General features: G+C 40.7%; 2 protein-coding genes across 4 annotated transcripts; both read left to right on the top strand.

Moving 5' to 3' along the window:
- The first annotated feature begins 6,749 nt into the window (after positions 1 to 6,749).
- Positions 6,750 to 16,380, top strand: LOC117539301 (glutathione S-transferase LANCL1-like). 3 transcript variants are annotated; one of them, XM_034205415.1, is made up of 11 exons: positions 6,752 to 6,875; positions 7,238 to 7,378; positions 7,459 to 7,576; positions 8,253 to 8,463; positions 9,330 to 9,477; positions 10,003 to 10,149; positions 11,337 to 11,519; positions 11,839 to 12,015; positions 13,010 to 13,082; positions 14,215 to 14,305; positions 14,880 to 16,380. In XM_034205415.1, exons 2-10 carry the CDS (start codon positions 7,292 to 7,294, stop codon positions 14,289 to 14,291), a joined length of 1,221 nt encoding a protein of 406 aa, XP_034061306.1. In that variant the 5' UTR covers positions 6,752 to 6,875; positions 7,238 to 7,291; the 3' UTR covers positions 14,292 to 14,305; positions 14,880 to 16,380. The 3 variants fall into 3 exon arrangements, with proteins under 3 accessions (XP_034061305.1, XP_034061306.1, XP_034061303.1); XM_034205414.1 differs by lacking the exon at positions 14,880 to 16,380 and having other exon boundaries at positions 6,750 to 6,875; positions 7,241 to 7,378; positions 14,215 to 14,878; XM_034205412.1 differs by lacking the exon at positions 14,880 to 16,380 and having other exon boundaries at positions 14,215 to 14,878.
- Positions 16,381 to 17,561: 1,181 nt separating this feature from the next.
- LOC117539302 (myosin light chain 3, skeletal muscle isoform-like) lies at positions 17,562 to 21,015 on the top strand. Its single transcript, XM_034205416.1, has 6 exons — positions 17,562 to 17,856; positions 18,305 to 18,356; positions 19,834 to 19,977; positions 20,077 to 20,247; positions 20,341 to 20,418; positions 20,509 to 21,015. The coding sequence occupies exons 1-6, from the start codon at positions 17,854 to 17,856 to the stop codon at positions 20,535 to 20,537; spliced, it is 477 nt and encodes a 158-aa protein (XP_034061307.1). The 5' UTR covers positions 17,562 to 17,853; the 3' UTR covers positions 20,538 to 21,015.
- Positions 21,016 to 27,394: the final 6,379 nt, after the last annotated feature.

Here is a 27,394-nt window from a genome sequence, read left to right as displayed (position 1 = left end):
TGTGTGTGTGTGTGTGTGTGTGTGTGTGTGTGTGTGTGTGTGTGTGTGTGTGTGTGTGTGTGTGTGTGTGTGTGTGTGTGTGTGTGTGTGTGTGTGTGGTTGTGTGGTGTGTGGTGTGTGTGTGTGTGTGTGTGTGTGTGACGAGCCATTTTGTGTGCGTGTGCGAGCGAGAGAGAGAGAGAGCCTCGCGCACCGGTGGGTATCTACCGGAGATCGTTGTGGTTAGCATCTGGTGCTAGCTAGCCAAGCTAACGGATATAAGGAGCTTTTTCAACAACAAGGTGGAGGGAGAACTCTCTCCTGTCAGACGGAGAGTCTCAGATAACCTCAGCTCAGGTGAAGTAAAGGGCTCTGTGTTTAGATAGTTAACTTTAGTCTAGTTATCTCAGTGGGTCTCAAACGGTTTGTTTTAAAAGGGTGTGTGATTTAAAAAATATCTATAAAGAAATAGAAAATCTGTTTACAGTTCTGTGTCATATGGATGTTGAGAGATGTATCCATAGATCTCTTAATGTTGCTCTCAAAGTGCACCAGATTGATGCTTTTAACTTTAATATTTAAAAAAATCTTCCCGGGGGAAACATGCCCCCGGACCCCACTAGAGGAGGTGAGGACCCCCCTAGAGTTGGTGAGGTCCACCCCCCACTTGTAAAAATAGCACTTTACCCCTGCTTACACCTATATGCCGTGAGCTGATTATCGAGCCTTCATTGTAACAGTCGCGGGTACACTGTGTGTGTGTGGGGAGTGTTGCAGTAGAAAATTCAACTGTAGCGCTGGTGCATTAATGGGAAACCCTTAATGTTTGAGCACCCTCTATGAAACGTCAAGCTACCCCACAGCACCCCCTAGAGAAAATGTCTGGCGCCGCCACTGGTCAGCAGTCACAATCTTTACATGGAATACCAAACGTTGTACTGGATGGTGAGTCGCAGGTATGTGTGATTTTATCCTTGTCCCTATAGAACTACAATTATTATCTTGTATAATTGTTATTTTCATAGTACTATGGCTATATATCTTATATAGCATCCTAGTACTACAATTTTCCAGGAGCTTGCATGCTTGTGATCATCTTATTAAGGGGTATAAAGTATATTGATAAACTTTCATTCGGTCGTCAATGCACCTGATGTGACACACACCATTGAAGATGAGGTCCTCCTGACCCATGTGGATCCAGAAGCTGGACCTTCAGCCAGGCCTGATGACACACTGCAAGAGCCACCTCTAAAGAGAAAATGCAAACGCACCAGAAAACCAGAGCAGAGGGATGATGCCTACGAGACTCTGCTGAGCCGTGAAACGGAGAGGGCAGAGATGCAGATCCGTCTGGCCGAAGAACAAATACAGTTGTGCCGGCTTCAGCAAACTGAAACCTCACTGAGAATTCAGCTCCTCAAAGCACGCCTGGATGATCCAGCTGCCTTTGAATGAATGTTTTATTGTTGTTACCCTAGTGGGAGTCTTTTTTTAAATTACAATTTCATTATGATTTGATGTCCTTTATGTATTTAAAATATATAATTAAACATTATAGATGTCTCTGCAATGTGGTCTCTTGTCTTCCTTGTATTATTTTTCATGTCCACTAGATGGCGATCGGTAGGATTAAAGCACTGATATTCAGGATCTAGTCATCTTGAAAAATCGTAATCTGGATCAGGTTGATCCTATCCTGAATTGCTTTGAACTCCAGGGACAACATCTGGCCGATTTGTCTGATCCTGGATCACAAAAAATGGGATTTCAAAATCTGATCTGATCAGATAGGGATTAAAAGTGTTGAACTCCTAGGCCCTGCATATAAACAGCTCAATATTTAGTTGCATGATGTGGAGTGTTCAAGGTATGGGAAACTTCAGAAAGCATTTTAGAGTAGCGCAGGGATGACATGTTTTTTATAATGTTGTATGATACTAATCCTCACAAACAGCCACCATGTTTCACGTGATTAAAGTGGAAATGCAATCAGAAGAAGTAAATCGCTAAAATTGGCTGATATAACCTTCATACTTGTTAGCCATTTTTAGGACACAAACAAGCTTGTTCAACAGTGGGGTATTTACGGACAGATTGTATGTCTTAGAAAAAACAATGAAATCTCTAAAGCTTGTATTAATCGCAGAACGTTAGAAAGAATAGGCATAACAAAAAGAGGACAGTGATCACAGCCCTTCAGAGGACATATCATATATGCAGTCTTCCTTTTAAGAACGTCTTGCTGCCAGAACAATGCCGTCTTCCTCTCCATTGTGTCGTCCATAGGGCCAAACCTTCAGAGGGGGAGATTACAGTCCTGCCGTCTCTGAAATCATTGAGAATGTGGAGCACCGGCGTTGAGACTCAGCAGCGTGCCAATCAATACCAGCCCCATGCTCTCTGAATACAGTAATTATCACTGTCTGAAGGAATTATGTTTATTAGGGCTTCGACGAGGTTGTTGACACATGACGTTTCCATGGCGTGTGTAAACCTCGTTTCACTCTAACCTTTAAGGTGTTATTTGTATTTAAAATAGTTACTTAATGTTGGTCTAAACTAGAAACAAGCTTGAGCACTGTAGCCATCATTTAATCCATGATGTGTCTCTGGAGAGCAGTGAGTTATTAATGCCATCAACTCAAGGAGAGGGTGAAATATTTGAGCCTGTGTATAATGTAGAGTAATAGCACAGGCATGTTTGGCATTCAGATAGAATCTTTATTTCATGCATTTCGTTTTTTATTTGTTCCACTGACGGAAGTGCAAACAACTTTCAGACAACTGTATTAATAATAAAGAATGATTCACACACTCTGTACAGTTCTAATGTCAATACATCTTCTGATGTGTTCTCTTGAATCCACTTAATGAATATTTCATAAGGCACTTTTCTGTAATATTAACAATGGATTTATATGGCTTGTGTACTTGTTGCGGATACAAGCGGCCGAGATGGGTTTTCTCCGCAGGGTGGCTGGTGTCTCCCTTAGGGATAAGGTGAGAAGTTCGGTCATCAGGGAGGGACTCGGAGTTGAGCCGCTCCTCCTTCGCGTCGAAAGGAGCCAGTTGAGGTGGTTCGGGCACCTAGTTAGGATGCCACCTGGGCGCCTCCCTAGGGAGGTGTTCCAGGCACGTCCAGCTGGGAAGAGACCAAGGGGTAGACCTAGGACCAGGTGGAGGGATTATATCTCTTCGCTGGCCTGGGAGCGCCTTGGGATCCCCCAGTCAGAGCTGGTTGATGTCGCCAGGGAAAAGAAAGTTTGGGGCTCTCTGCTGGAACTGCTACCCCCGCGACCCGACCACGGATAAGCGGGAGAAGATGGATGGATGGATGGATGGATGGTGTACTTGTTGCACCACACAGTACATAATTATCATTTTCTTATCTACGTAAAACATATTTTTTATTGAAAACGGACATATTCTTAATGCCGACTAGACATTTGTCATAAATGATCACACCCAAAAATCTTAATTCAGACACTAGTCATCAGGGCCCAGGAGTTCACAATTTGTAATCCCAATCTAATCGGATCAGATTTGGATTTTGGGTAGTTCAAAACCAAAAAACAGGATTAGGATCACTTTGATATCAGATCAGGACATCAAATCTGGATCAAATCTTCAACACGGGTTTAGTTCAAACCGACAACACAGGATTGGGATCAGTTTGATCCCAAAAAACTGGATTATCTTGATCCCACCAGAGGGGTGGATTTCCATTGGATTACCAGAGCAACATGTACTGTACAATGTATTTAAAATATGTTTCAATATAAATAAGATGGCAAAGTTTGTTAACTGAAATAATACACAATGTTTACCCTTCATGGCAAATCAATTTTATTTTTTGGTCACGTTTGTGGTGGCCTACCAACCAACCAAATGTTGATGACATAAATGTTTATGCTCATAAAAGTATCACAACAAAGATTATCAAACACAAATGTAATTTAGATTAAAGAAAAAATATCTTCAACAAAGTCCATCATCTGTCATCACCTTTCAAAAGTAATTGCGGACAATAGAAGTCTCTGCAATGTGGTCTCTTGTCTTCCTTGCATTATTTTTCATATCCACTTGATGGAGATCAGTAGGATTAGAGCACCGACATTCAGGATCTAGTCATCTTGAAAAGTCTGAATCTGGATCAGGGTGATCCTATCCTAGAGCCGGACTGGGACAATAAGTCAGGCCGGGAATTATACACCAGGCCACTACCAGTTTTTTGTGCCATTTTGCTGGATTTATTTGTCAATTTTTACAGCGTTGCTGCCCGTAGTGATAGCCCTCTAAATCTACTACCCAAAAATAAACATATGGACATGGGTTACAATTTAAAAAAATGTGCGAATCTATTTAGGAACCTATGTGAACATATTTTAAGTGGGGGTGGACCTCAAATCCTATAGGGGGGTCTGGGGGCATGCCCCCCCCCCGGGTTTTTTAAATGTTGGACTTAAATGCATCAATCTGGTGCACTTTGAGGGGGAAATAAAGAGACTACACCCACATGAAACATAACTGTATACATTTAAATAATCATAAAATCATAAGAACATGGCCATAACCAATAACATGCCATATCCAATATGAAAAAACATTGAAACTTGTTTATTTATTTGTTTTTGGTTCATTTATAGTTGTGAGTGTGTCTGTGCTCCTGAACCAGCCTCACCTGTCTCCCTCCTCTCCCCCTGCTCCTCTTTGAGGCAGAAGCAAAGACTAGTTTTAGCTCTCAACAAGTTTTAATAGTTTATCTTGCCTTTTTTCACCTAGTTAACGTTTTTTTTTTATTATTCATGCATATTTTACTAATCACTCCCCCCTCAAATGGAAATATGTGTTTACATAAATGGTGACCAAACCGTTTGAGACCCACTGAGATAACTTGGACTGAGTTAACTATCTAAACACTCTAAAGTCCTTTACCTCACCTGAGCTGTAGTTATCAGTCTCTCAGTCTGACAGGAGAGGACTCTCCCCCCACCTTGTTGTTGAAAAAGCTCCTTATATCCGTTAGCGCAGCTAGCACCAGATGCTAACAACAACAATACACGTAACCGGTGCGCGCGCTTTATCGCTCGCTCGCGCCACACATACACTAACACACACCCTCCCGAGCTTGAATGACACATAGAGACCAATCGAGGGCATTAGTATGATCTGTATGAAAGTGGCCATGTCGGCAGGCCACATCATGTACAGCCAATCACCCTCTGTGAGGCAGAGTCAGACCCACATTTGCGCAGCGTTGCGTTCACAATACATACTTTAAAAATAAATCCTCAGGCCAGCAGGCCACTTAACAGGCCAGGCCATCGGGAAACCTCCCGGTCCTCCCGATGGCCAGTCCGGGCCTGTCCTATCCTGAATTGCTTTGAAATACTGGGACAAAATCTGGCCGAGTTGTCTGATCCTGGATCACAAAAAATGGGATTTCAAAATCTGATCGGATCTGATTGAGATTAAAAGTGTTGAACTACTGGGCCCTATAGACAGTGAAACTATTTCATTCTTTCTCAATTCACAAAAAACAAAAATGAGTGTACATTTACAAAATGCTTTTTTCTTCTCGAATCATATTAACAATTTTCCTTTACAATGCTTTCTGTTAGAACTCCAAAATCATCTCCTGAACTAAAAAAGTTTTCATCTTTTGCATTTACTATATGAGAATCTTAAGAGCTTTTTAAAAATATGTCCAACATAATTTAAAAAGAAGCATGAATTGGACTTGTGTGCTGCTGCATTGTATGTGCAATTGTAATATATTAAGTGTAAGGTTATTGCACAGTGGCCTCAGCAGATCAAGCCTGATTGATTATGCAACCTTTGGAAACATTCATGTCGCAGAGTTAATGTCTGACATCAGTCACCTCAGTGATAAAGTCCTTCACAGCTCCAAGGGGAACATTGTGTGCTGAAAGCAGCTATTGTTGTTGGTCGAGCGATAATCTGTTAGCATATCAAACCTTCATGTCAACCAGTCCCTAAATAGATCTACATGAAGGCATTTGTTTTCTGTGATTATGTCTTTGATCAATTTAATAGGGTTGCTACAGCTCAGTGTTTGATTAAAGCAATCTGTCCTATAATAGTCTCTGACTGTTATTATTTCAATCATGTATCCATAACATTCATCTGTTTGCAACTTACAAATTATTTATCTAATATATCGTATTACAATGACTTGTATATAGACTCTCCTTGCACTATTTCTAATCTATTGTATTTATATTTACTTGCACTATTGTATCTGTGTATTGTGTTGCTCTGTTGGAGGAGCCTGTGACCTCAGATTTTCATTGACATATCTACACTGTACTGTAGCTTTGTACAAATGACAATAAAAGCCTTGAGATAGCTGTGTCACTGTGTCTCTCTGAGCTAGTATACAACTCTATACAATTACTAGGAAATGCAGGACCATGGGAAATGAAACATGATGTGTTATTAAACTTACTCACAGTAAATGCAAGAACATATATCAGCATATTACATTGTGATGGTCTTTTTATAATATTTTGTATGTTACATATTGTCAATTTTTTTCAAATATATTTTCGAAAAACAAAAGAATAATTAAAGTAATGTAAAGATATCAATCTGAATTGGAGATTTTTTTTCAGATGTATTATCCTTTTCTATCTACATTTTGTAGTGAAGATGATTGATCATTTTTACAATTTGTATTATTCATTAAAAAAAAATGTTTTAATGTTGCAATGAGCACAATGACCACCACAGCAGTGTATCCATTATAGTGATGCAGTACCTCCTTATCAGCAGCAGGTGGCAGCAGCCTGCTAGCTAAACGCCACAACCCCATCAGGAAAATATAAAGACGAAGAAGACTTTACATCAACAACAGTGCAGGACTAGCAGAGGTAACGTTGCTTATCCATCAATGTTTGCGCTTTACAATTTTATCCTAATGCTCGACTTTAATTTGAGACGACATATATCGATGTGATAATATGTTGAATTACGCTATTAAGTAGCTTCAGTTACACGTGCAAATGCAAGCCGTTAGCTTTAGCTTTGTAGCTTAGCGTACACGAAGCTGCGGCTAGCTAAGCTGTCATTATTTCATGCGTGTGTGGGTGTATGTAGCCTAGCATAAGAGGCTTATTGCGTTATGTGGCTTTATTCCGTAATAATAACGGGAGCTTACTGTATTTATCCCAATTTTTAAATCTCTAACACTCGCTTTTCCGGTCTCACGCGTCTTTTACCGCCTCATCTTTAGCAGATACATCTTACTGGCCGATTTCAGCAGTGCAGCAGAGACAAAACTGTCAAAATGGACACGAGAGCCTGGAGGAATCCATATCACGACTATGATGGGAACCCAGCCTCAACACAGGCGTTGTTTGACTGCCAGGGAAAGGTAAGGCATAAAGAATGCATGCTCGTGCATCAGATTCCCGTGCAGAAACCCTCATTATTTAACATTTTCTCCACCTCCAGCTCACAGCAGAGTTTGCCCAGAGGCTGAGCAGCAAGATCAGTGAGCTGCTGGCTGTGATGGAGAACGGGCTGAAGTCTGCAGACCCGAGAGATTGCACCATTTACACCGGCTGGGCAGGTGATGACACCCTTACACATCTTTCATTAGTGACATCTTATTGTGTGATTGGATTTTGTGTCTTTGTGTCTGTAATGTCTTATTAATATTTAATATATGCATGTATGACTGTGAGACTCATTGTGGACATGATTTGCATTATAAATGTCCCTGATTTTTTTTTCATGCAATTAGATTTTTCTTTACAGGTTATGATGATTTATTGAACAAACTCAAGGTCATACTCAATATTAGAAAACATGATTTACTAAGAAATGCAACTATAAGTACCGGTGTGTAACGGCAGCTGTTAAAATAATTGATTTTTTTTTTAATAGTTTTGAATCGTGAATATAAATCCAGTTTTCAGCCCGTCAACTATGGAGCTTTTCTCTGTTTTATATTATATAAAAGTGAACGTCTTTTTGACTAGCAAAAAACAAGGCTTTTAACCTTTTTCTAAAGTTATTTAATATTATTAATAGATCTGTTAGTAAGTAAGTAAACATTTATTTATATAGCACCCTTCTCAACATGAATGTCCAAAGTACACAATACAACTATAAAATCTGGGGGGAAAATGAAATGTTCTATTTGAGATGGATCGGTAAAAAAAAAATAAGGTTATTGAAGAAAGGAATATCCCGAGATTAGTTTGAACAGTTAACATCACTGAAATGCATCCGTTCTTCCACAGGTATCGCTCTGCTTTATCTGCACCTCCACAACGTGTTCAGGGACACGTCCTTACTGCAGAGAGCTCTGGAATATGTGAGCCGCAGTCTGAAGTGTTTGACCCGGCGTCATGATGTCACCTTCCTGTGCGGGGATGCAGGGCCGCTGGCTATCGCTGCGGTGGTCTACCATCGCCTGCAGCGGGTGCAGGAGACCGACGAGTGCATCAACAGGTCAGTCTGAAACGCAAAGGTACAGGGGGTCGTTTTTATTATGGTCTCTCGGGTAGGTAATGGGTACATTTGAGCTTGTTATGTTCCGTAGTCATTGAACTCAATCAAATATTTAGTCACATCCCATAAGGATATATGTAGCATCCTGTTAAGTTTGAGTTTTTCCCAGACACAAGATAGTGGAGTTTCTATCAAATGTATTGGTGGTATATTTATTAAGGTACTTAGAAGAAGAGTTTTGTTAAATATTAATATGATATCGCGATCCTGATACATATCCTACATTTTTTATGTCTTGAAGGCTACATTACCTTGAAGTGATGTCATTGTCTGAACTAAACCAACTGTTACTTACTCTCCTATACCTACGTAGCCATTATATTCACATTACTGATGATACCTTATCAACAATCTCATAGTGTAAAGTATTTCTGAAGCAGCAACGGTCAGTGCTACAATATCAACGAAATATCGGTGTCATTGATCAAAAATATTACGTTTTGATTTTCTCTATTGTCCTGCCTTATTTAGAGTATGCATATTATTGTGTTGGCTTTTGCATGCTCACTAGATATGTTAAAAAGGGATATGGTGTCTTCGTAAACGTACAATTTGTAACACAAATGATCCACACAAATCAAGACGGGTTAACTTACAACAGCACTTAGAGAGGGTGATCACAACACACCTCAATGCGTGTGATTGGCTGATTGTGGATGAACCAATCGCACCGTGTGCTGCTGATCCAGTTAAATTAGCTCCCAAAGGTAGGGTTGTGATCACACTTGTTACATTTGAATTGTAAACAGTCATCTGTCATTAGTGCACGACGAGGTCTCATGAATTCTCCTGTGCCTCGTTCCCAGACTGCTGCAGTTCCACCAGAACGTGGTGAAAGGTGTGGGCGGTCTGCCCGACGAGCTGCTCTACGGGCGGATGGGGTACCTGTACTCCCTCGTCTTCATCAACCAGCAGATGGGGCAGGACAGGATCCCGCTGCAGTACATCCAGCAGGTAGGGAGAGCGTCACACTTTGAAACACCGGGTGTGAGGTGGTGAATATTTACTTTTGGTTTCTTATCAAGGACAGGCTGACTGATCATTCAAGAAAGTACTCTTTTCAATGTTACATTAAAACGTATTGAACGAGAAGGGAAAGTGAACAACATGGGATACAATGACTGCTAATGAAATAGAAATCTACTTTTGGTTTAGATTGCAATGCAACAATATTCTATAGTAACCACACTCGGAGAGGAAATTGAAACGTATTTAATAAAAGGGTTAGCAATGAATACAAAAAATAGGATATCCTTCCACTCGGATATTTGTTAACAATTTACTGTGGAAATAATGCTATTTTTGGGTTATAAAGTCCTCTAACTTTTACTTTGCTGCCCCCAGCTATCTCAATTTACGACACATTTGCTCGCTCTTGCTCATATTGGTGTTCACGTTGCAAATGTATCTCCATTGGTCTCTTTGAATTGTACAGATTAGGTGTGTTTGTGAGGCGGGATGTGTTGTTTCCCCTCTCAGATCAGTGAGTCGGTGCTGGTGTCTGGCGAGCACCTCAGCAGGAAGTTCCGGGTGCAGAACCACAGCCCTCTGATGTTCGAGTGGTACCAGGAGCAGTACGTCGGCGCCGCCCACGGCCTATCGGGCATCTACTACTACCTCATGCAGGTCAGCCAGCCTCCGGGGCGGAGCCAAGCCGCTGGTTTACACTCATTTCTAAAGGAGCAATGGCAGACCTTATTAATATTCCTATTTCTACTCATTTCAAACGGGGTTAGGTTGTCACTCCTAGCTACAACCAACAAATATGCTCCGTTTTTTTAATTCTCTGATAACTACAACTCCAAACAACTATATATCCAATAATGTATTTGATTTTGTAACTATTAAATGTCTTAACTGCTCATCAAAGGTATCTAGAACCCGATATGAAAAATAGTGAATTCAAGCTTAAGACATTACATTTATAATAATATAAAACAAATTACTGCACCTTTTTTAAAAGCCAGAAACTGGGAATATTTGGCATTGTGTTTAGTAAAGCACTATCTATAAATTGTTTAAATAAATTACTATTTGTTACATCAATAATGTTATCCCGGTTTGTTAAAATATGCATTTTAAATTAGAATTTGTTAAAGGTCCCATGTCATGGCCATTTCTACTGATCATAATTCCATTGTTGAGGTCTACTAGAATAGATTTAGTTCCAAACTCACATTGGTTTCTCATACAGCATCTCTGTATAGTATGTGTATTCACTCTCTGTCCTAAACGGCTTGTTGGAGCTCCTGCCCCCCCCCCTTCCTGTGAGCCCAGTGGCCGTCTGTGACACAGCGAAACCCAGCCCGAAACACACACACACCCGCAGCCTGGCTGGGAGTTTGTGTGTGTGCTCAGGCTGAGTTCCGCTGAGTTCCGCTGTGTCTCGCCGTTACGTTACTATACCCAGGAAGTAAACAATGGAAAAAGAGAAATGTCCAACGAGGCGTTCTGGGGCAGCACAGACGGGTCTTTCCTGTGTTTTACTCACTACAGGGTGTCATTTGAAGGTTTGTGACTCTGCAGACCGTTTACTTGCAGAAAAAGCTACATAACACACAAGGGGACGGGTAATAACCGGAAAAGCATGACGTGGGACCTTTAATTCTATCAGTATATGGCTTACTGCATTAGCTTGCTGCTAAGGCTTCGAATAAGAATTCAAATTGAAAGAAAAAGTCATAAAGTAATGTAAACAAAAAAAATTCTCCAAACTTTTATTAATGAAAGGTTTTGCCTCTGTCTACCACCTTATCGTGAAGTTTGCACTGGTTCCTTCTTCATCCTGTTTAAACATGGTCTCTCCCCCCCAGCCGGGATTCGTCTGCGTGGAGGAGTACGTCCACAGGCTGGTGAAGCCCAGCGTGGACCACGTGTGTCGCCTCAAGTTCCCCACAGGGAACTACCCCCCCTGCATCGGGGACGACCGGGATCTGCTGGTGCACTGGTGCCACGGGGCCCCAGGGGTGGTGTACATGCTGCTGCAGGCATACAGGGTAAACAACATGTTTTTGTTTACCTGATGTCAGATGCAAAGGATTTACATACGGTCATCTTGTGGGGATCTTTAGGCCATTTCTGTTTTCATATATGTAATGACGATATGCTGTCAGTGCTGCTTGTGAGGTAGGAAATGGTTCGAGTGTAGAAATCTTTTTTGTATAATTATTTATTTAACCAGTTTTATGGAGAAACCACAACACAGCCATCATTGAATCCAAACACTGTCTACACAGTCTAAACCAAAGTCCCCATTCACATAGAGACAAACAACTCCCTACATTTTAACATCTCTTTTCTTTCTTCCTCCCCCAGGCCTTCGGGGTGCCGCAGTACCTGGAGGACGCGCTGCAGTGCGGGGAGGTGGTGTGGCACTGCGGCCTGCTGAAGAAGGGCTACGGCCTGTGTCACGGAGCGGCGGGGAACGCCTACACCTTCCTCGCCCTCTACCGGCTAACACAGGACCCCAAGCACCTCTATAGAGCCTGCATGGTGAGGCGCACACACTAAACATCGCTCACACAGGGCAGCAGGCATTCAGACGATCAGGCATTAGAGGGGGCTCCTGTAGGATCAGTCTTAGTGTCCAAATACTTAGTTGTTTTCTCATCTGTTTGGGTATCATTTAAGATTCATTTTAACGCTAATAAACAAAATATGGAAGTATGCCCATTTGTTTTCTCTATGCAAGGAAATAACTGTATTTTTCTACAAATTAAATAAATAGTTTGAAGGGATTAAATTAAAGATCGATTAACCAAAGCATCTTAATAAAAATAAATATAATTTAAATAATCTATCAAAGTGTTAACGGATTTTTATGCTTAATTACTTGCTTGTAAATAATTTATTAAATCTATCAAACTGTTTAGGGATTTCAATGTGTCTTTACCTGCTTATAAATAATTTAAAATAACATATGTACCGTGCTTTTGACCCACTGTGTTTCTACTATTATAATGCCACGATAAATAGGAAAAAAGGCATTTTATAATCCGTCTTTCTCTGACTTTGATCCAAGATGTCAAAGTCATATTAAACTTCTCACAAAGGGCAAGCAATCAGAGCGCAATTGGCCCCCCGCCAGCCGTAAAACAGATCATTATTATTCCTGGATCCAGGTGCGTGTGAGAAGCGGGGCCTTTTATGTTTTTAGACAAAAGCTTGGTGGCTGTCGGTGCGAGTGTTCCTCCCTGGATGCGCTCCAGGTGGCACGAGTCCCACGTGTACTATCGTGAATATGGATCCATTCGCAGAGGATGGAAATAGACTCTTCACACGTCTCGCCTAAGCTCTGATACTCGCTCCGCAGCGACATTGTGGTCATAATCCGAAACCTCCGACAGATGCTAGGCTTTCACTGAGAGGAGCACCATTTTCAGCAGGTGTTGACATTGTTTGCTATCCTCCAGGGGTCAGCTGCAATCCAGTGTTGTGATAGGATGGGAATGTTATTGTGACACTATCTGCCTTTGTCTCGCCACAGTTTGCTGACTGGTGCATGAACTATGGCAAACATGGATGCCGGACGCCTGACACTCCCTTCTCCCTTTTCGAAGGTAATATTCAATGACATGTCCCACTTATTACATTTGAATCAAATATGACCTCCTCCACTCCCACAATGAACTCACACACTACAGATGTGTAGCGGCTTGTGTTTCAGTATTGAGGACTTAGAATAAGTAAATAAAGACCATCCCTATCCTCTGTTATGTCTCAATATCAACTATTTGATATTGAGATTTGGTGCAAGATGTAACCATCTTCGACCACTACAATTCATAAAGATTGTCTTGGAGTTGTGCCATTTTAAGAGTGCTTAAAGACTTCAGCATGCACATACATATACACCGTTTTTCAAATAGGCAAACGCATCACATTTGTACAGCAAGAACAAAGTGTATTGTCAACGCTCCATCAGCCCGGGGTTAGCATTGGCTAACCGTAGCACCTATTTTCACTCCAGTGTCTCGGCATGAGAGGACAAGGGACCTGTGTGAATGGCAACTCCTAAACGTAGCTTGGCTTCGGAGTGTTTTTAGTGTCATTTCCGACCAAACGAGCTTAACTGAACGACGGAAACTGCTCTGTAATAAGTGACAATTTGCTCATTATGTTTCATTTGATCACATTCATTAAAGATAAAGCAGGTTTTATAAATGTTAGTGCAACATAAATGATCAACAGGACTGAATAAAATGACACATTTATGTATATTTTGGAAAGACAATTTAAAGATTGCAGTTGGAACATTCGGTTAACCGAGGTCGCGTTAACCGAATATTTTCCGTCTATGATGGATTTTTTTTTAAGTGACGGAAAAATCTGAAAGCCGTCCATCATTTTGACAGATTAGAACAAACTCAGAACAGCGCCAACATTTCTCCGGTATTATGCCGTGTTATGTATTTCCCAACAGGAAAATGATATCGTTTCCAAACCTAACTTTGCCGAACAGATCAACAAAAGTATTTGCCTAACGCTGTGCGCTACGGGTAATAATGGATTTTGACGGAAATGTTGCGATCCTGCCCGTCCTGCCTAGCGCAACGTCTGGGTTGGAAAACCAAAATCATAAGAATTACAGCTTACAAAATGAATATGAACCTTAACTAGTGTTTTCTATATGTCTATTGTCCTGTATCATGTTTGTCTCTGTAAACTCACCGCATCACTTCCTGTTCACAGGCATGGCTGGCACCATCTACTTCTTGGCCGACATCCTGCAGCCAATGAAAGCGAGGTTCCCCTCCTTCGAGGTGTAGACGTGTTCCCACAGGTAGTGCCCCCCCACCCACACTGTGGGAAGGAGAAGACCCACACACTTTTGCTCTGTGTCACACTCATGCATGAAACACTACATTCACAACGATCGACATTGTGCCATGTTTTTCCTGCTCTTCTCTCCCGGGAACTCTACATGTTATTAAACAGGATAAGTCCTATACTCGCATTTCAAACATAAGAGCTTGCTTTTTTCGTTCCTTAATTTGTGTATAATTGCTTTCAAAACTGTGGATGTTGCTCAGATTGTGACATATTTTGAGGGTGAAGTAAAAAAAAAACAGTAAGGGAAATTAATTTTCTGGATTTAAAAAAATAAAATTGTGGTTAAAAAAAAAAGGTGTTTTTGCTAACACTTACAAATGTGTTTCTATTCTGCATAGCTTGATATGGTAAAAAAAAACAATGGATGCTTTTTTGGTTTTCTTTTCTTTACAGTGTCAACAGCAAAGCTAGTAACAATGCACTAAATATAATACGGTGCCATGTGTTAAGGGATCAACCCCCAAGTGTAAACTGTTGCCTGTCCTTTGCACTGTCTGAGCAATAAACCATGTGTCTTTTTACAGCTGTCGCTCTGTAGTCACTTCCTGAAGCTCCCTGATCTTAATGTGGTGTACGCAGCAGCAAGGAACGGCCAGAAGGGGGCGGCAGCGAGCCTGCAATGTGAGATTATGTGGAGATTAACCTCTATCTGGAATATAAAGTACATTCACCTCAGCCAGCTTTTCACATGTTATGTTTATCGGGTTAATTTTCCATATTCAGGCAGCTGAGATTAAAAGTGAATATATATGTATGAAGACAACCAGAAAATCAAACTACATCCGACTAAATGAGGAATTAAAAACGGTTACATGGAGATTTTGATGATCAATAACTGATACCTCCATAAAGGCCAACAATGCATTCATTCTCGTTTTTCTTTAAGTTGTGACGTTAAAAACAACATCAAGGTTCTCTCTAAATATGTGTTTCATTTTTATTTATCTGAGCGTTCAAACGGTATGTTGATATGTTTCCGAGTTCTGACAAGTGGGGGGTGGTCTTTTCACAGTCCGGGACCCCTTCTTTCCGGTTATTCCACATTGTAAATACAGCACGGATGCCCTTTCTTGCAATGTTGACGCAAATTAATGTGTGCATCCAAGCCGTGTTTCAGATCTACATTTTTATGATTTCTTCCTTTGCCTATGTTACACCTTTTCCCACCAAGCTATATGAAATTTGACAAGAAATCGAGCAGAAAACACTACCTCATAATGCTTTCAAAGTTAATAAACAATGCTTTTTAGTTCATTTAATACATTTCAAAGAAACACTGCCCATTATGTTGTCGGTCTTGTCTTCATTATGTAAAAACGTTGTCTTTTAAAGCCTGACATAAAACAGAGCTTCACATTTGACCTCTCTCACATTGTATCGCTCGGTTTTAAGGCTCTCATAAGAACCCCATATCAGCGGCGGGGGTCTCCAATCCTCTGTCCCTCTCTCTGGGTTACTTGGCTCAACGGGTCGCCTCTCTTTTCCAAATAAGGCTCACGTAACACTCCTGAAAACCAAGCGACGACACAATGCCACCGCTCTTTTTTAAGCCCGTGCTTCTTTATGACCTGACGCCAGCTGGGGCCTCGCAGGGGAAAGAGGAGGGGTCTGCTGCGCGGGGCGGTTACTATACCGGAGGGTCTCGAGGAGCGTTCATTTTCTCTGCCCCCAACTCCACAGAGCCGGAGTAGGAGGAACCGGACACCTCCGGGGGGTAAAAATAGATCTCATCTGTCCAGGGGAGTGGTCTTTCACTCTGGGTCACTCACACCAATCCTCTTTCCTTCTTACACAACGGGATACACAGCATTAGTGAATCACCCAACCCCCGTGCACGCTGCCTCTGTGTGTCTGCACCCCCCCCCTCAGCTGTGTCTTTAAAACTAACTTTTAATCACACCCCCAGTCTTTTTCGTTTGTTTTGAACGTGGTATAACCTCTTGGCTGTTAATGTGTGTCCATGTTCTTGTCTTAACTTGCTCTGTTATCGCTGCATTTCACGATCTAAATAAATAAATAACCACATGTTCACTTTTTGATGTTTTTCAGTTGGCACCCAAATATTTTATGACCAACAAAAAACACTAAATAATCCCTTTTTTATAGGCACAAAATCACTAATTGTTATTATAGTGAATGGTCGAAAATCTGTGTATAGTAATCTACAACTTGGTGTTTCATGTGTGAAAATGAAACGCATAATCTTTATGATAAAAAAGTGCAAAATGGATTTAAATGCAGAAGCAAAACACTTTATATTCCGAGGTGCGAGACCTTGTTTTTTTATGTAAAACCGTATTAATAATTCTGCAAGATTAAAAACCTGAGAACTCCTTCAGTGTATTGAGCATAAATCATGCGAGGAACATCATTTATATTCGGTCCAATCAAAGTAAGTATAACATTTGTTTCCAATTTTCTTAATTGTGCATGTTTCCAAGACAGAATTGTACTCCTGTGAAGTTGTTTTGTAGCAGATGTTAATTTGTATACATGAACTTCATTAATAATAGCTTCCTTTTGATAGTGCCATCAGCACCATGGAGAGCTCTGATGGAGGAAAAAAGGCACACTGTACTTGGTCGTTCGACCTGCAAAGATTATGCAATACAGTCTACTGGGTAAGCCATTATCATTTGTACATATATATTTAATCATCTCCTTAAATCACATGCTATAGTGTAATGCAACTGACCATTTTTATAATTGAATAATTTTGACAGTCATTATTACTTTTTTTAAATATCAATCCCACTTTGTATTTAAATAACTTGTTCTGTCAGTCCAGACGTGAAGATTTACAATTTAATATGGTTCAAAAAGCGAAATATATTCTTATGTAAAATGGTGAAAATGTATTGAAATCAAAATGCTTGGTGATTCATGTACCGACCGATTGTTGAAGCTGCATTTGAAACCCAGTTTCTAAGCGAACTGACTGTCCTATTTGACTCATTCCCACTTTTCCAACGTGTTTTGCCGTGCTGTTATTTCACCATAAGTGGAGTAGTCTCGCAGTTTAAAAATAAAGTTTGTAAACGATCCCTCTGAGCTCGCAGCCGCTCCAACGTGGGCCACTAGGCATAGGAGATTTCTGCATTTTCACCGACTTGCTTCAGCTGTCTGAACCCCCGGAGAGAAAACACTTTAATCAATGAATGCATTTTTTTCTTCTTCATAGGAACAGGATCCAAAAAAGTTTCCAATTCCGACCTCCAAGTCTTGCCACGGTTATTTATATCTAAAAATATCCCCGTCCCCTTCTAAAGGCTTACCCCCGCTGCGCCTGGTGCTCAGCTCTCCTTTCCGTCTGTCCTAAGAAAGTTAAAGGTGTTCCAACTGGTCATCTGATCCGCCCCCCCCTCATTAGCATATGTGATGTCATGGTCCCGGGATAAATAAGAGGGGGCTTTGAACAGGGCCCACGACCACTCTGTCTTGGGACTTCAGCTTTGCTTCTCCTTTTTCTTTCCGCTCATCCAGAACCAACTCTGCAAAATGGTGTGTACATAATTGTGTTTTGGACGTTTTGGGTGGGGGCGGTTTCCGATGGAGTTACCTATTTTTTTTTTGTCAACAAGGGATAATTCTTCGTGGCATGCGGATACCATCTCTCCACAAAAAAAAGCCACAGAATTTGGACTTAAATTGCATCACTGAAATCAAGACTGGCATTTTTGATACTTCTCTGAAAAGCTTGTCTTAATAAATTACAATAAAAGTTCAAGAATACTTTGGAATATATTGAACATTTGTATTATGCTTTGAATGTAAAAGAGGGGAACTTGTAATTTCCCCCTCCATCACTTGCATTTACTTCAGTTTTTGGCATGTATTTTTGTTACTCAATCTTCCATAAACGCGTCTGTGTAACTCATCCATCATTTGTTTTCATTCATTTCTCCGTGTGTATGTGTTCGTTCCTTTTTTGTGTATTTCCATGTGACAGGCCGAAGAGGCAGCCGCCCCCGCCGCAGAATTCGCTCCGGCAGAGATTGAGGGTAAGTCAAGAAACAACGAAAAAATAACTTCCCATGTGAAAAACGGTCATTAGAATCCCACCCTCTCACCATCATGAAACCCCCAAATGGAGTCCAAAAAAGTATTCTCTACATTGAACAAAGGTGAAGTAGCTGCAGGCTAGATAACCCTCAAGTCTAAATGAACTCCTAAAAGGTGGATAAAGAAAGACCGCCGTTGCATGCCAGACTTGTCCAGTTGTCGGGAAGAATTTGAGATATGTTTATTCTCAGCCGACCTAACCGTGTCTTGTGCACAGCAGAGGCGTTAATCCCTGGGTCAAGGCCCAAGACGCGGCCCTGCGGCATCCCGTTACATGAGGCATCCAAACTATGACCGTCCCAAAGCCTTTTGATGTAGCCGGAACTAGAGATTTCCCATGCCAATACTAAGAGATGTGCCCTTCATTAAAATGACCCTACGTCTGGTGGAAACCATTTTTTTACGTGATATATGATCTAGAAGTGAATTAGTTTAAAGATTCAGAAATCCCTTACCCCTGTATACGTGGCACAGCTGCAATGGGGCAGTCCCGTCAAGTTAATTGGTTCATATAGACTTTCAATTTGGCAAAAGTTGCACCCATTCTGGTACATTCAGACTGTTGGGATACCTGCACTGTAAGACGAGTTGTTAATTACAGCACAGTCAGCATTCTTGTGTTTAATTTGAGGAGGCCTTTGGACCATGCCCCTATAAGGACTGCACTACTCTGTCAGGGGGTATCGGCTTGCTCCCTAAATGCAAGGGAAGGGAGAGGGGTGTGGTGGGGGGGGGTTGGCAGGTACAGCTGTTCCTCAGGCTGCTGCTATACAGACCGTTAATCTGCCAATGAGGTCACTTTGAGTTGGCTTCCTGGTAGGATTCAGCCAAACAGCTAACCTTTGTCCGAGCTTCACTTGGTACCTTCCACACCTCCTGCTTGGGCACAGCTGACACTTCCAATTATCTTGGAACAATGGCAGGAGAATACCACTTCTAATGTCGTTGATCCTCCAACAAAATGTGACAACACATGGCTGCCATACCTGACGAAGAACCCTGTGAAATTATGAATATAAAACCCAAAAGCAAAGGGATCAAGTTGACAATGTTACTAGGATTAATGTGGTACCAGACAGACTGAGTATTATTTGTATTCCTCATTAAACCATAAGACCATAAGGAGAGGGTAGACACCAAGGTCATGTTGCTTTTTATTGTTGTTTGTTTGAAGTATTAAGTATATTTTACAGTATGTTTTGCTGAAGTGGATAAATATCTAAAGTTAAATTAATGAAGGTTCATTTGTATTAGTTGGATCGTTTTTATTAGTTTCATATGTTAGTTACCTAAAACAAACCTGACAGCCAGTTGATTTTTGCAAGGGCTATCACTGAGGACCATTTTAAGTTCTTTTCACCAACTTCTCTCTGTACTTATAGTAACTCAAAGTCCTCTCTCCCCTTTCCTTACCAGAGTTCAAGGAGTCTTTCGGCCTCTTCGACAGAGTCGGTGACAGCCAGGTTGGCTACAACCAGGTCGCTGACATCATGCGCGCTCTGGGCATGAACCCCACCAACAAGGCCGTTGTTGCTATCCTTGGCAACCCATCCGCTGATGGTGAGCCCCCATAACTCTATCCAGTCTTCATTGTTAGAGAAACTATGTGTTTGTCACGCCTTTCAATGGGAGTTTATGGTGCGTGACATTTCTCCACAGACATGGCCAACAAGAGGGTGAACTTCGAGGCTTTCCTTCCCATGCTCAAGCAGGTTGACGCGATGCCCAAGGGTACTATGACGACTACGTTGAGGGTCCTGCGCGTCTTCGACAAGGAGGGCAACGGCACAGTCATGGGCGCTGAGCTGCGTATTGTGCTGTCCACCCTGGGTGAGCAACCTAAATATAGAAGTGCAGAAATACAATCTGCTTAGCTCAGAACATGTGTGTGAAATGGAAGAGCTGACATTGGTCCATCTACAGGAGAGAAGATGTCCGAGGTCGAGATTGATTCCCTCATGACCGGCCAGGAAGACGAGAACGGCAGTGTGCACTACGAGGGTAAGCCTTGATTTCCCAGCATGCCTTCAAGTCATTTGAACAGCTGTCATCATGGGACAGATTTAACCCTATGGTTTTGTTTTTCTCCAGCTTTCGTCAAGCACATCATGTCTGTATAAGCGGCCAGCAGTAGGAGTGCTGAAACTGTAGCTCGCCTACAGACAGCCCAACGGTGTTCAGGACATCTACACTATACCAAAGACCAACCAAGGAAAGACAAGGACTATGTACAAGGGATGTTGAAGCAAACCCATCTTGTTGTTTATTTTGTATTTCTTGCCATCTCGTCTCCAACCCTATTTTCTCCGGACATCTCCGCCATCAACCACTTCCGTTGTAGAACCCAACATCACTTGGCCTTCGCTCCACCCGCCGCATGGGGTGAGGAACGGGGGAGAAGGGATGACCGCTCATCAAGTGAGGGTAGATCCCTCCCTTCCCACCGCCACCACATCCAGTCACGTCATCACTGGCCCAGCAATGCCAAAGGTGCTGGGGAGCGGCCGTGGATAGACCGCCAACAAGTCACCCACTTCCCCGGAAAGTTTTATTTATTGTCTGTTCATTTCAAAATAAACTTTTCCAACGTACATCCCATTTGGGTTGAGTCTTGATCTTTTATTGCCCACATAAAGCCGTAGATATGTGTCCCACCATCACCGCAAATGAGAAGATTCAGTCAAATTGTAGTTCATTGTCGTGTAATGTATTGATTAGGTGTTTAAAAATAGTAAACAAAGTCTCACCATATAACCTTTTACAAATGTATAAACAAAATAGAAGAAATTAGCTTGTTTTTAACTATTAGAAACTTGAAAATGTTTTCCAAGTTCGAGCCCAAGCATCAAAGCTCACCCCTACTTCCCAAAATGCCCTAAACAGAACTCTTTTATTGTCTCTAAATAACACTGACGGTTACTCAGTCTGTCAGAAAAGCATAAGACTCGTGATTTCAATGACTTAGCAAACACTTATACTGGACTTTGAGACTTAGTCTTACTTTAATGGATACCTCAGAATGAAGACTGATAGTAAACACGATCCAGAAAGCTTATATGCATTTAATTTGTTAAAAAAGCTATGTTCTCTGTGGAGACAGTTTGCAGAGTCAGTCAAATACATACAGTACACAATGTTAATAGACATATGAGGTGGGTGGTTATATACAGTATGCATGAATATCTCAGTATAGCATGCAGTATTTGCATTTGACATTGACAGATGACATGCACATGATGAAGCATTTAAAACTTTAGTCTCGCAGGGTTATTGAAACCGCATTACCTTTTTAACTCTCCATCAGAGGCAGGGTGTGTGTAACAAAAGATAAAAGGACATTTTAAACAGCATTTTCTGAGTGTGTCAGAACATAATTTATGCACATTTGCTCAATGAATAACTTTGCAGACCAACACTTCCACTTATTGCTTGATTTGTTTTGCATTCCATTGAAACAAGGACGAGGAATCAGACAGGAACATGTTGGTTTTGGTATACCATTGCTCATGAATGCACTTGTGTCCCGACTCGGTCACCCGTGTTTGTTTATGTTTTAATGAATGTGGGGATAACAATATGTCATACACAAGACTGGGGCAGACAAGTTGTGTTACTGTAAAACAGCCATGGTTATAGTTTAACCCTTGTGTGGTGTAAGGTCAAGTTGATGAGTTCAAAGATTTATACTTAAAGTAAACAAATACAAAGATTTTAGTTTTAACCTGAAACTCCATGACCTTAGCTTATTTTTGTAAAAAACATTTTATTTATTTTTAAAACGACATATGACTTGTGCTCAAACCCTCCCACATATTAACGTCCTTAATTAAATGTTAGTCAATTTGACCGCATACAATACTGAGACTTACTGTCACAGAAACACAAAAAAACGTTTATACTAAGATAAAGATACAAATCAATCCATAATCGGTTAAAATAACAAACATCAATACAACATTGTTTCATGTGTATGTTGCTGGAAAAGCATGAATATGCAACCAAAGGCTTTAATACTTCGGGTGTGGATTTTTACATTTAAAAAAAGTACATAATACTGCCGATAGGTGTCGGAGTTACGTAAGAATAGCTCATAAAGCTTTAGTAGAAGAAGACATGCGGTGATGGAGGGTGGTCCGTGTCAGTTTGATTTTTCGTTTAAACCAAAAGACAAAAAACGGAAATACCAGCCTTTTTTCGTTTTTTATTTAAAACGGAAAATCAAAGCCGTTTTCCCGTTTGTGTTGTCTGAATCAAAAGACGGATAACGAGAAAACCTAATAAAAAAAGTCTACGTTTTGTTAGTTTGATTTTTCGTTTGAACCAAAAAAACGAAAATACCAGCCTTTTTTCGTTTTAAATCAAAAACGAAAAAACGTGAAACCAAAGCCGTTTTCCTGTTTATGTTGTTTATGTCAAAAAACGGATAACAAGAAGACCTAATAAAAAAACACGGTCTGACTTTGGTTTTTGATAACAACTTCATTCAATTTTCCGTTTTGAAGAATTGAAGAAAAGCAGTCCGGTGGACCGGAAGTTAAAGAACATATTTCAAAATAAAAGACAGGAGGATATAATGGCAATGCTGTAAAAGACCCAGAAGTCTGACGACCCTTGGCCCCCCTGCTTCCGGCACCCATGCTGACGGGGATACGTTTATTTCTGCATTCACATGCAGATATGCCTTTATAGAGATTAATTCAAGTATGCAAGCTCTGTGCATAATTGTATTCCTTGACTTTCCGGGTTGTGTACTGTGTTGGCAAATCCAGTGTCCAGCTTGTCGCTGTGTGACAACCATTGAACAACGTCATGTTTGTTGCATACCTGCAAGATTTACCTGTGACAAATGTCAGCGATGTGAACAGAACTGTCGCCCTACTTTCACCTGCACCCAGCAGCAAGCGGGAGAACGATATATCATACAGTTCACACAGTAATGGAACAGTTGTTAAGCATTATTTTGTCCAACTAGTCTCTACATTATGAATTTGATGTTTGTTTAAACTGCTAAGAAGCTGACAGCTGAATTAGAACAGAAAGACATGCAGGCCATAATCACTAGACGCTCAAAGAGGAATGTGTGTAAGGCTTACATGAACTGAATTGAAACACTGTCCATTAGTTGATTAATAAACAAGACATTCAAGTCAAAGTTTTAGGCATTTTCATTTGTAGCACGCTGTAAATATGGACTATGAATGAACACATGCAATGTGGAAACACACAAATAGGTTTATTCTCAATACTCATAACAGTATCAGACACAATGACTTTACTGAGAGTGAAGATGACATGAACATAGTTACTGTATGGTACTGAAGACAACATACAGTATATTGCATTTACCTCTTCCTCTAACTCTCTCTCCAAAAGTGGCCTCCATTGTTGTGCACAACAAAGTGTTCAAGCTCAGGTTTCTAAGTGATCTAATTGGTTACATGGCTTTGAACATGTGCATTCTGGGTGCAGGGGCTTGATAATTGAGTGTGGTATTTCAGTGGCAGTGTTTTGCAAACAACACACAGGCTGTTGGTTTTGAATAACGTGTCAAATGTAAATAAGAGTGTGTAGTTATTTGGTTAATCCAGTGTCCAGCTTGTCGCTGTGTGACAACGTCATGTTTGTTGTGATATACCTACAAGATTTACCTGTGACAAATGTCAGCGATGTAAACAGAAATATCGCCCTACTCTCACCTGCACCCAGCAGCAAGCGGGAGACATGTTTCAAGTTGTACTTGTGAAGTTACGTCTACAATTAGGAGGGTGAGTAATTAAGCTTTTATTTCTGTAACGTTAAACTTATTGTTTTTCTTCAACAAGTTTGACTACATTGAAAGACAGAGGAGGGACAATATGTGCATTCTTAATGAACATACTTTGTATTTTAGTGTCAGGGTGTTATGCTACAGGTCCATGAGGACAGGCCCCACAGTGAGGTCAGGATGAAGTGTTACTGTCTTAGTTACCGTCTGGCTCAACATGATCCTGGGGATTTGGCTCATTTCAGACAGGTTAGACACAGCCAATAGTAAAACATCAACTTTAATATAACTAGCACAAGGGTACTAGCTACTCCCCAGAAATGGACTGACTGGTCTGTGTGTGCTGCACAGAGGTCACAGTTGTGTTTTGTTCCTGTTCTGTTGTTAAAGAGTCATTTTTCTTCGTTCATAGTATACAAGTAAATCAATTCATATCAGTATGTATAAGAAGTTGTAAGTATAGAAAACATTTAGGAAAAAATATATGACTTATTTACTCCTTAAAATAGCACAATGTTATTAAACCAAAATGTTACCCTAAAATAAATAATACAAAGCAAACTGAATACGTATTTATTTTGTTTCTCTTCTTACAGGTGGGGCTGAAAGACTCGACCCCCATTGAGCTGGAGCATCATGGCTGCAGGTGTGACGTGTGTTACTCTCCTGCTCCAGTCACATGACTCCCAGTGGGTCCCCAGTACTCAGCTGTACAGAGCAGAGCAGCAGTGGTACAAACCAAGAACTATGGCAAGTCTGAGGATAATGTCATTGTAATTCAAATACTAAAACTACACACGGGATAGTTCTGGTCTTTTGAAGTGGGGTAGTGTGTGGTATATATCCACAATCAGTGTACTACCTACAGTAGTCGTGTGGAGAAACATACAGGAGCCCCGGCACAGCAGAGTCATGTACTGCTGAGGACGTGGGCAAAAGCAACATTTATTTTCTCCACCAAAAAAGCTATATCAGTTTAAGTGTACATTATTTAATGCTAAAAATAGCGATTTTTTTTCAGGTGGGCCTTCATTTTTGGGTGGATAAAATAGGTTTTGCTGCTGTGTTTTTAGAAAAATGTGATTATTTGTGGCCTATTACAGCTTTGTGCAAAATTACCAAGACACAAACTGGTACTTTTGGCACAATTATTAAACTCAAGTTGCCTTTCATCTATTGAACAGATATGGGTTAGCCCTACTAACCCTGCACCCAGAATGCACATGTTAAAATGATATCACTTAGAAACCTGAGCTTGAACACTTTGTTGTGCACAACAATGGAGGCCAATATTGGAGAGAGAGTTAGAGGAAGAGGTAAATGCAATATACTGTATGTTGTCTTCAGTACCATACAGTAACTATGTTCATGTCATCTTCACTCTCAGTAAAGTCATTGTGTCTGATACTGTTATGAGTATTGAGAATAAACCTATTTGTGTGTTTCCACATTGCATGTGTTCATTCATAGTCCATATTTTCAGCGTGCTACAAATGAAAATGCCTAAAACTTTGACTTGAATGTCTTGTTTATTAATCAACTAATGGACAGTGTTTCAATTCAGTTCATGTAAGCCTTACACACACATTCCTCTTTTGAGCGTCTAGTGATTATGGCCTGCATGTCTTTCTGTTCTAATTCAGCTGTCAGCTTCTTAGCAGTTTAGACAAACATCAAATTCATAATGTAGAGACTAGTTGGACAAAAATAATGCTTAACAACTGTTCCATTACTGTGTGAACTGTATGAGATATCGTTCTCCCGCTTGCTGCTGGGTGCAGGTGAAAGTAGGGCGACAGTTCTGTTCACATCGCTGACATTTGTCACAGGTAAATCTTGCAGGTATGCAACAAACATGACGTTGTTCAATGGTTGTCACACAGCGACAAGCTGGACACTGGATTTGCCAACACAGTACAAACCGGAAGTCAAGGAATAAATTATGCACAGAGCTTGCATACTTGAATTAATCTCTATAAACGCATATCTGCATGTGAATGCAGAAATAAACGTATCCTCGGAAGCATGGGTGCCGGAAGCAGGGGGGCCAAGGGTCGTCAGACTTATGGGTCTTTTACAGCATTGCCATTATATCCTCCTGTCTTTTATTTTGAAATATGTTCTTTAACTTCCGGTCAAGCGGACTGCTTTTCTTCATTCTTCAATACAAAACGGAACATTGAATGAAGTTGTTATCAAAAACCAAAATCAGACCGTTTTTATCTTGTTATCCGTTTTTGATTCAGACAACATAAACAGGAAAACGGCTTTGGTTTCACGTTTTTTCGTTTTTGATTTAAAACGAAAAAAGGCTGGTATTTTCATTTTTCTCATTTTTTGGTTCAAACGAAAAATCAAACTAACAAAACGTACACTTACCTTTTTTTAATTAGGTTTTCTCGTTATCGGTCTTTTTATTCAGACAACAACAACGGAAAAACGGCTGTGGTTTCCCGTTTTAAATAAAAAACGGAAAAACGGAAAAAGGCTGGTATTTCCGTTTTTTGGCTTTTGTTTAAAACGAAAAATCAAACTGACAAAAAGTACACGGACCAAATATGAACGTTAGTTTTTACTGAAATGATCAAATAAAGTCAACATCTCACAGTCTTTACTGAGCTGTGTGGGGTTTGTTCAACTTTTAAAAGATGTTTTAATAATGGTGATGTACACAGTGATAGATGTTAAAGACTAACGTTTATAATAAATACATTTGTATTTATTGTAAGATCTTTTCATACAATAATACGTATTGCCTTGGGATCATTTGTATTAAAGTGGACCGGAGGGAGAGGGTGACGAGCATACGTTTCACTTTCCTTTTTTATTTCAATTCCAACTTTGGTCATGAAGAATATGTTTCTCTGTTGTCCACGTTCATAAAGCAAAGCAACAGCGTCAGAGCACGGTGCAGAGTCTCTAGATGAGTTTACAGTAGTCTCTCGTTCTTATTATACATCCATGTTGTAGTCCGCTGTATAGAAAACTGTAGTTTCCATAGTTTCCCCACAGCAGCAGACGCACATTTATGACGTCTGCTGGCGCATCATAAACACGCCAGATAGTGAAAGTGCAGTTGATTCTCTAAAGTACCGCAGTCTCTTCTCCTAAATCCTTTTGAATTCTCCTATCCACTATCCCTTAACCCCGTGACGTTCACACAGAGGTCAAGGGATATACGATAGGAGTTGATTTTTGGACTATTCGACCGCA

Source organism: Gymnodraco acuticeps, unplaced genomic scaffold (genome assembly GCF_902827175.1).
Source record: "Gymnodraco acuticeps unplaced genomic scaffold, fGymAcu1.1, whole genome shotgun sequence".
Classification (NCBI taxonomy): domain Eukaryota; kingdom Metazoa; phylum Chordata; class Actinopteri; order Perciformes; family Bathydraconidae; genus Gymnodraco; species Gymnodraco acuticeps.
Note: the sequence above shows the minus strand (reverse complement) of the source record. Positions and strands in the feature narration are given on the sequence as shown.

Coding starts and splice junctions, on each gene's coding strand:
- LOC117539301 (XM_034205415.1), top strand. CDS start 7,292: ATGGACACGAGAGCCTGGAGGAATCCATATCACGACTATGATGGGAAC. Junction 10,150..11,336: donor TCTACTACTACCTCATGCAG/GTCAGCCAGCCT, acceptor TCTCCCCCCCAG/CCGGGATTCGTCTGCGTGGA. Junction 11,520..11,838: donor TGCTGCTGCAGGCATACAGG/GTAAACAACATG, acceptor TTCCTCCCCCAG/GCCTTCGGGGTGCCGCAGTA.
- LOC117539302 (XM_034205416.1), top strand. Junction 20,248..20,340: donor TATTGTGCTGTCCACCCTGG/GTGAGCAACCTA, acceptor GTCCATCTACAG/GAGAGAAGATGTCCGAGGTC. Junction 20,419..20,508: donor CGGCAGTGTGCACTACGAGG/GTAAGCCTTGAT, acceptor GTTTTTCTCCAG/CTTTCGTCAAGCACATCATG.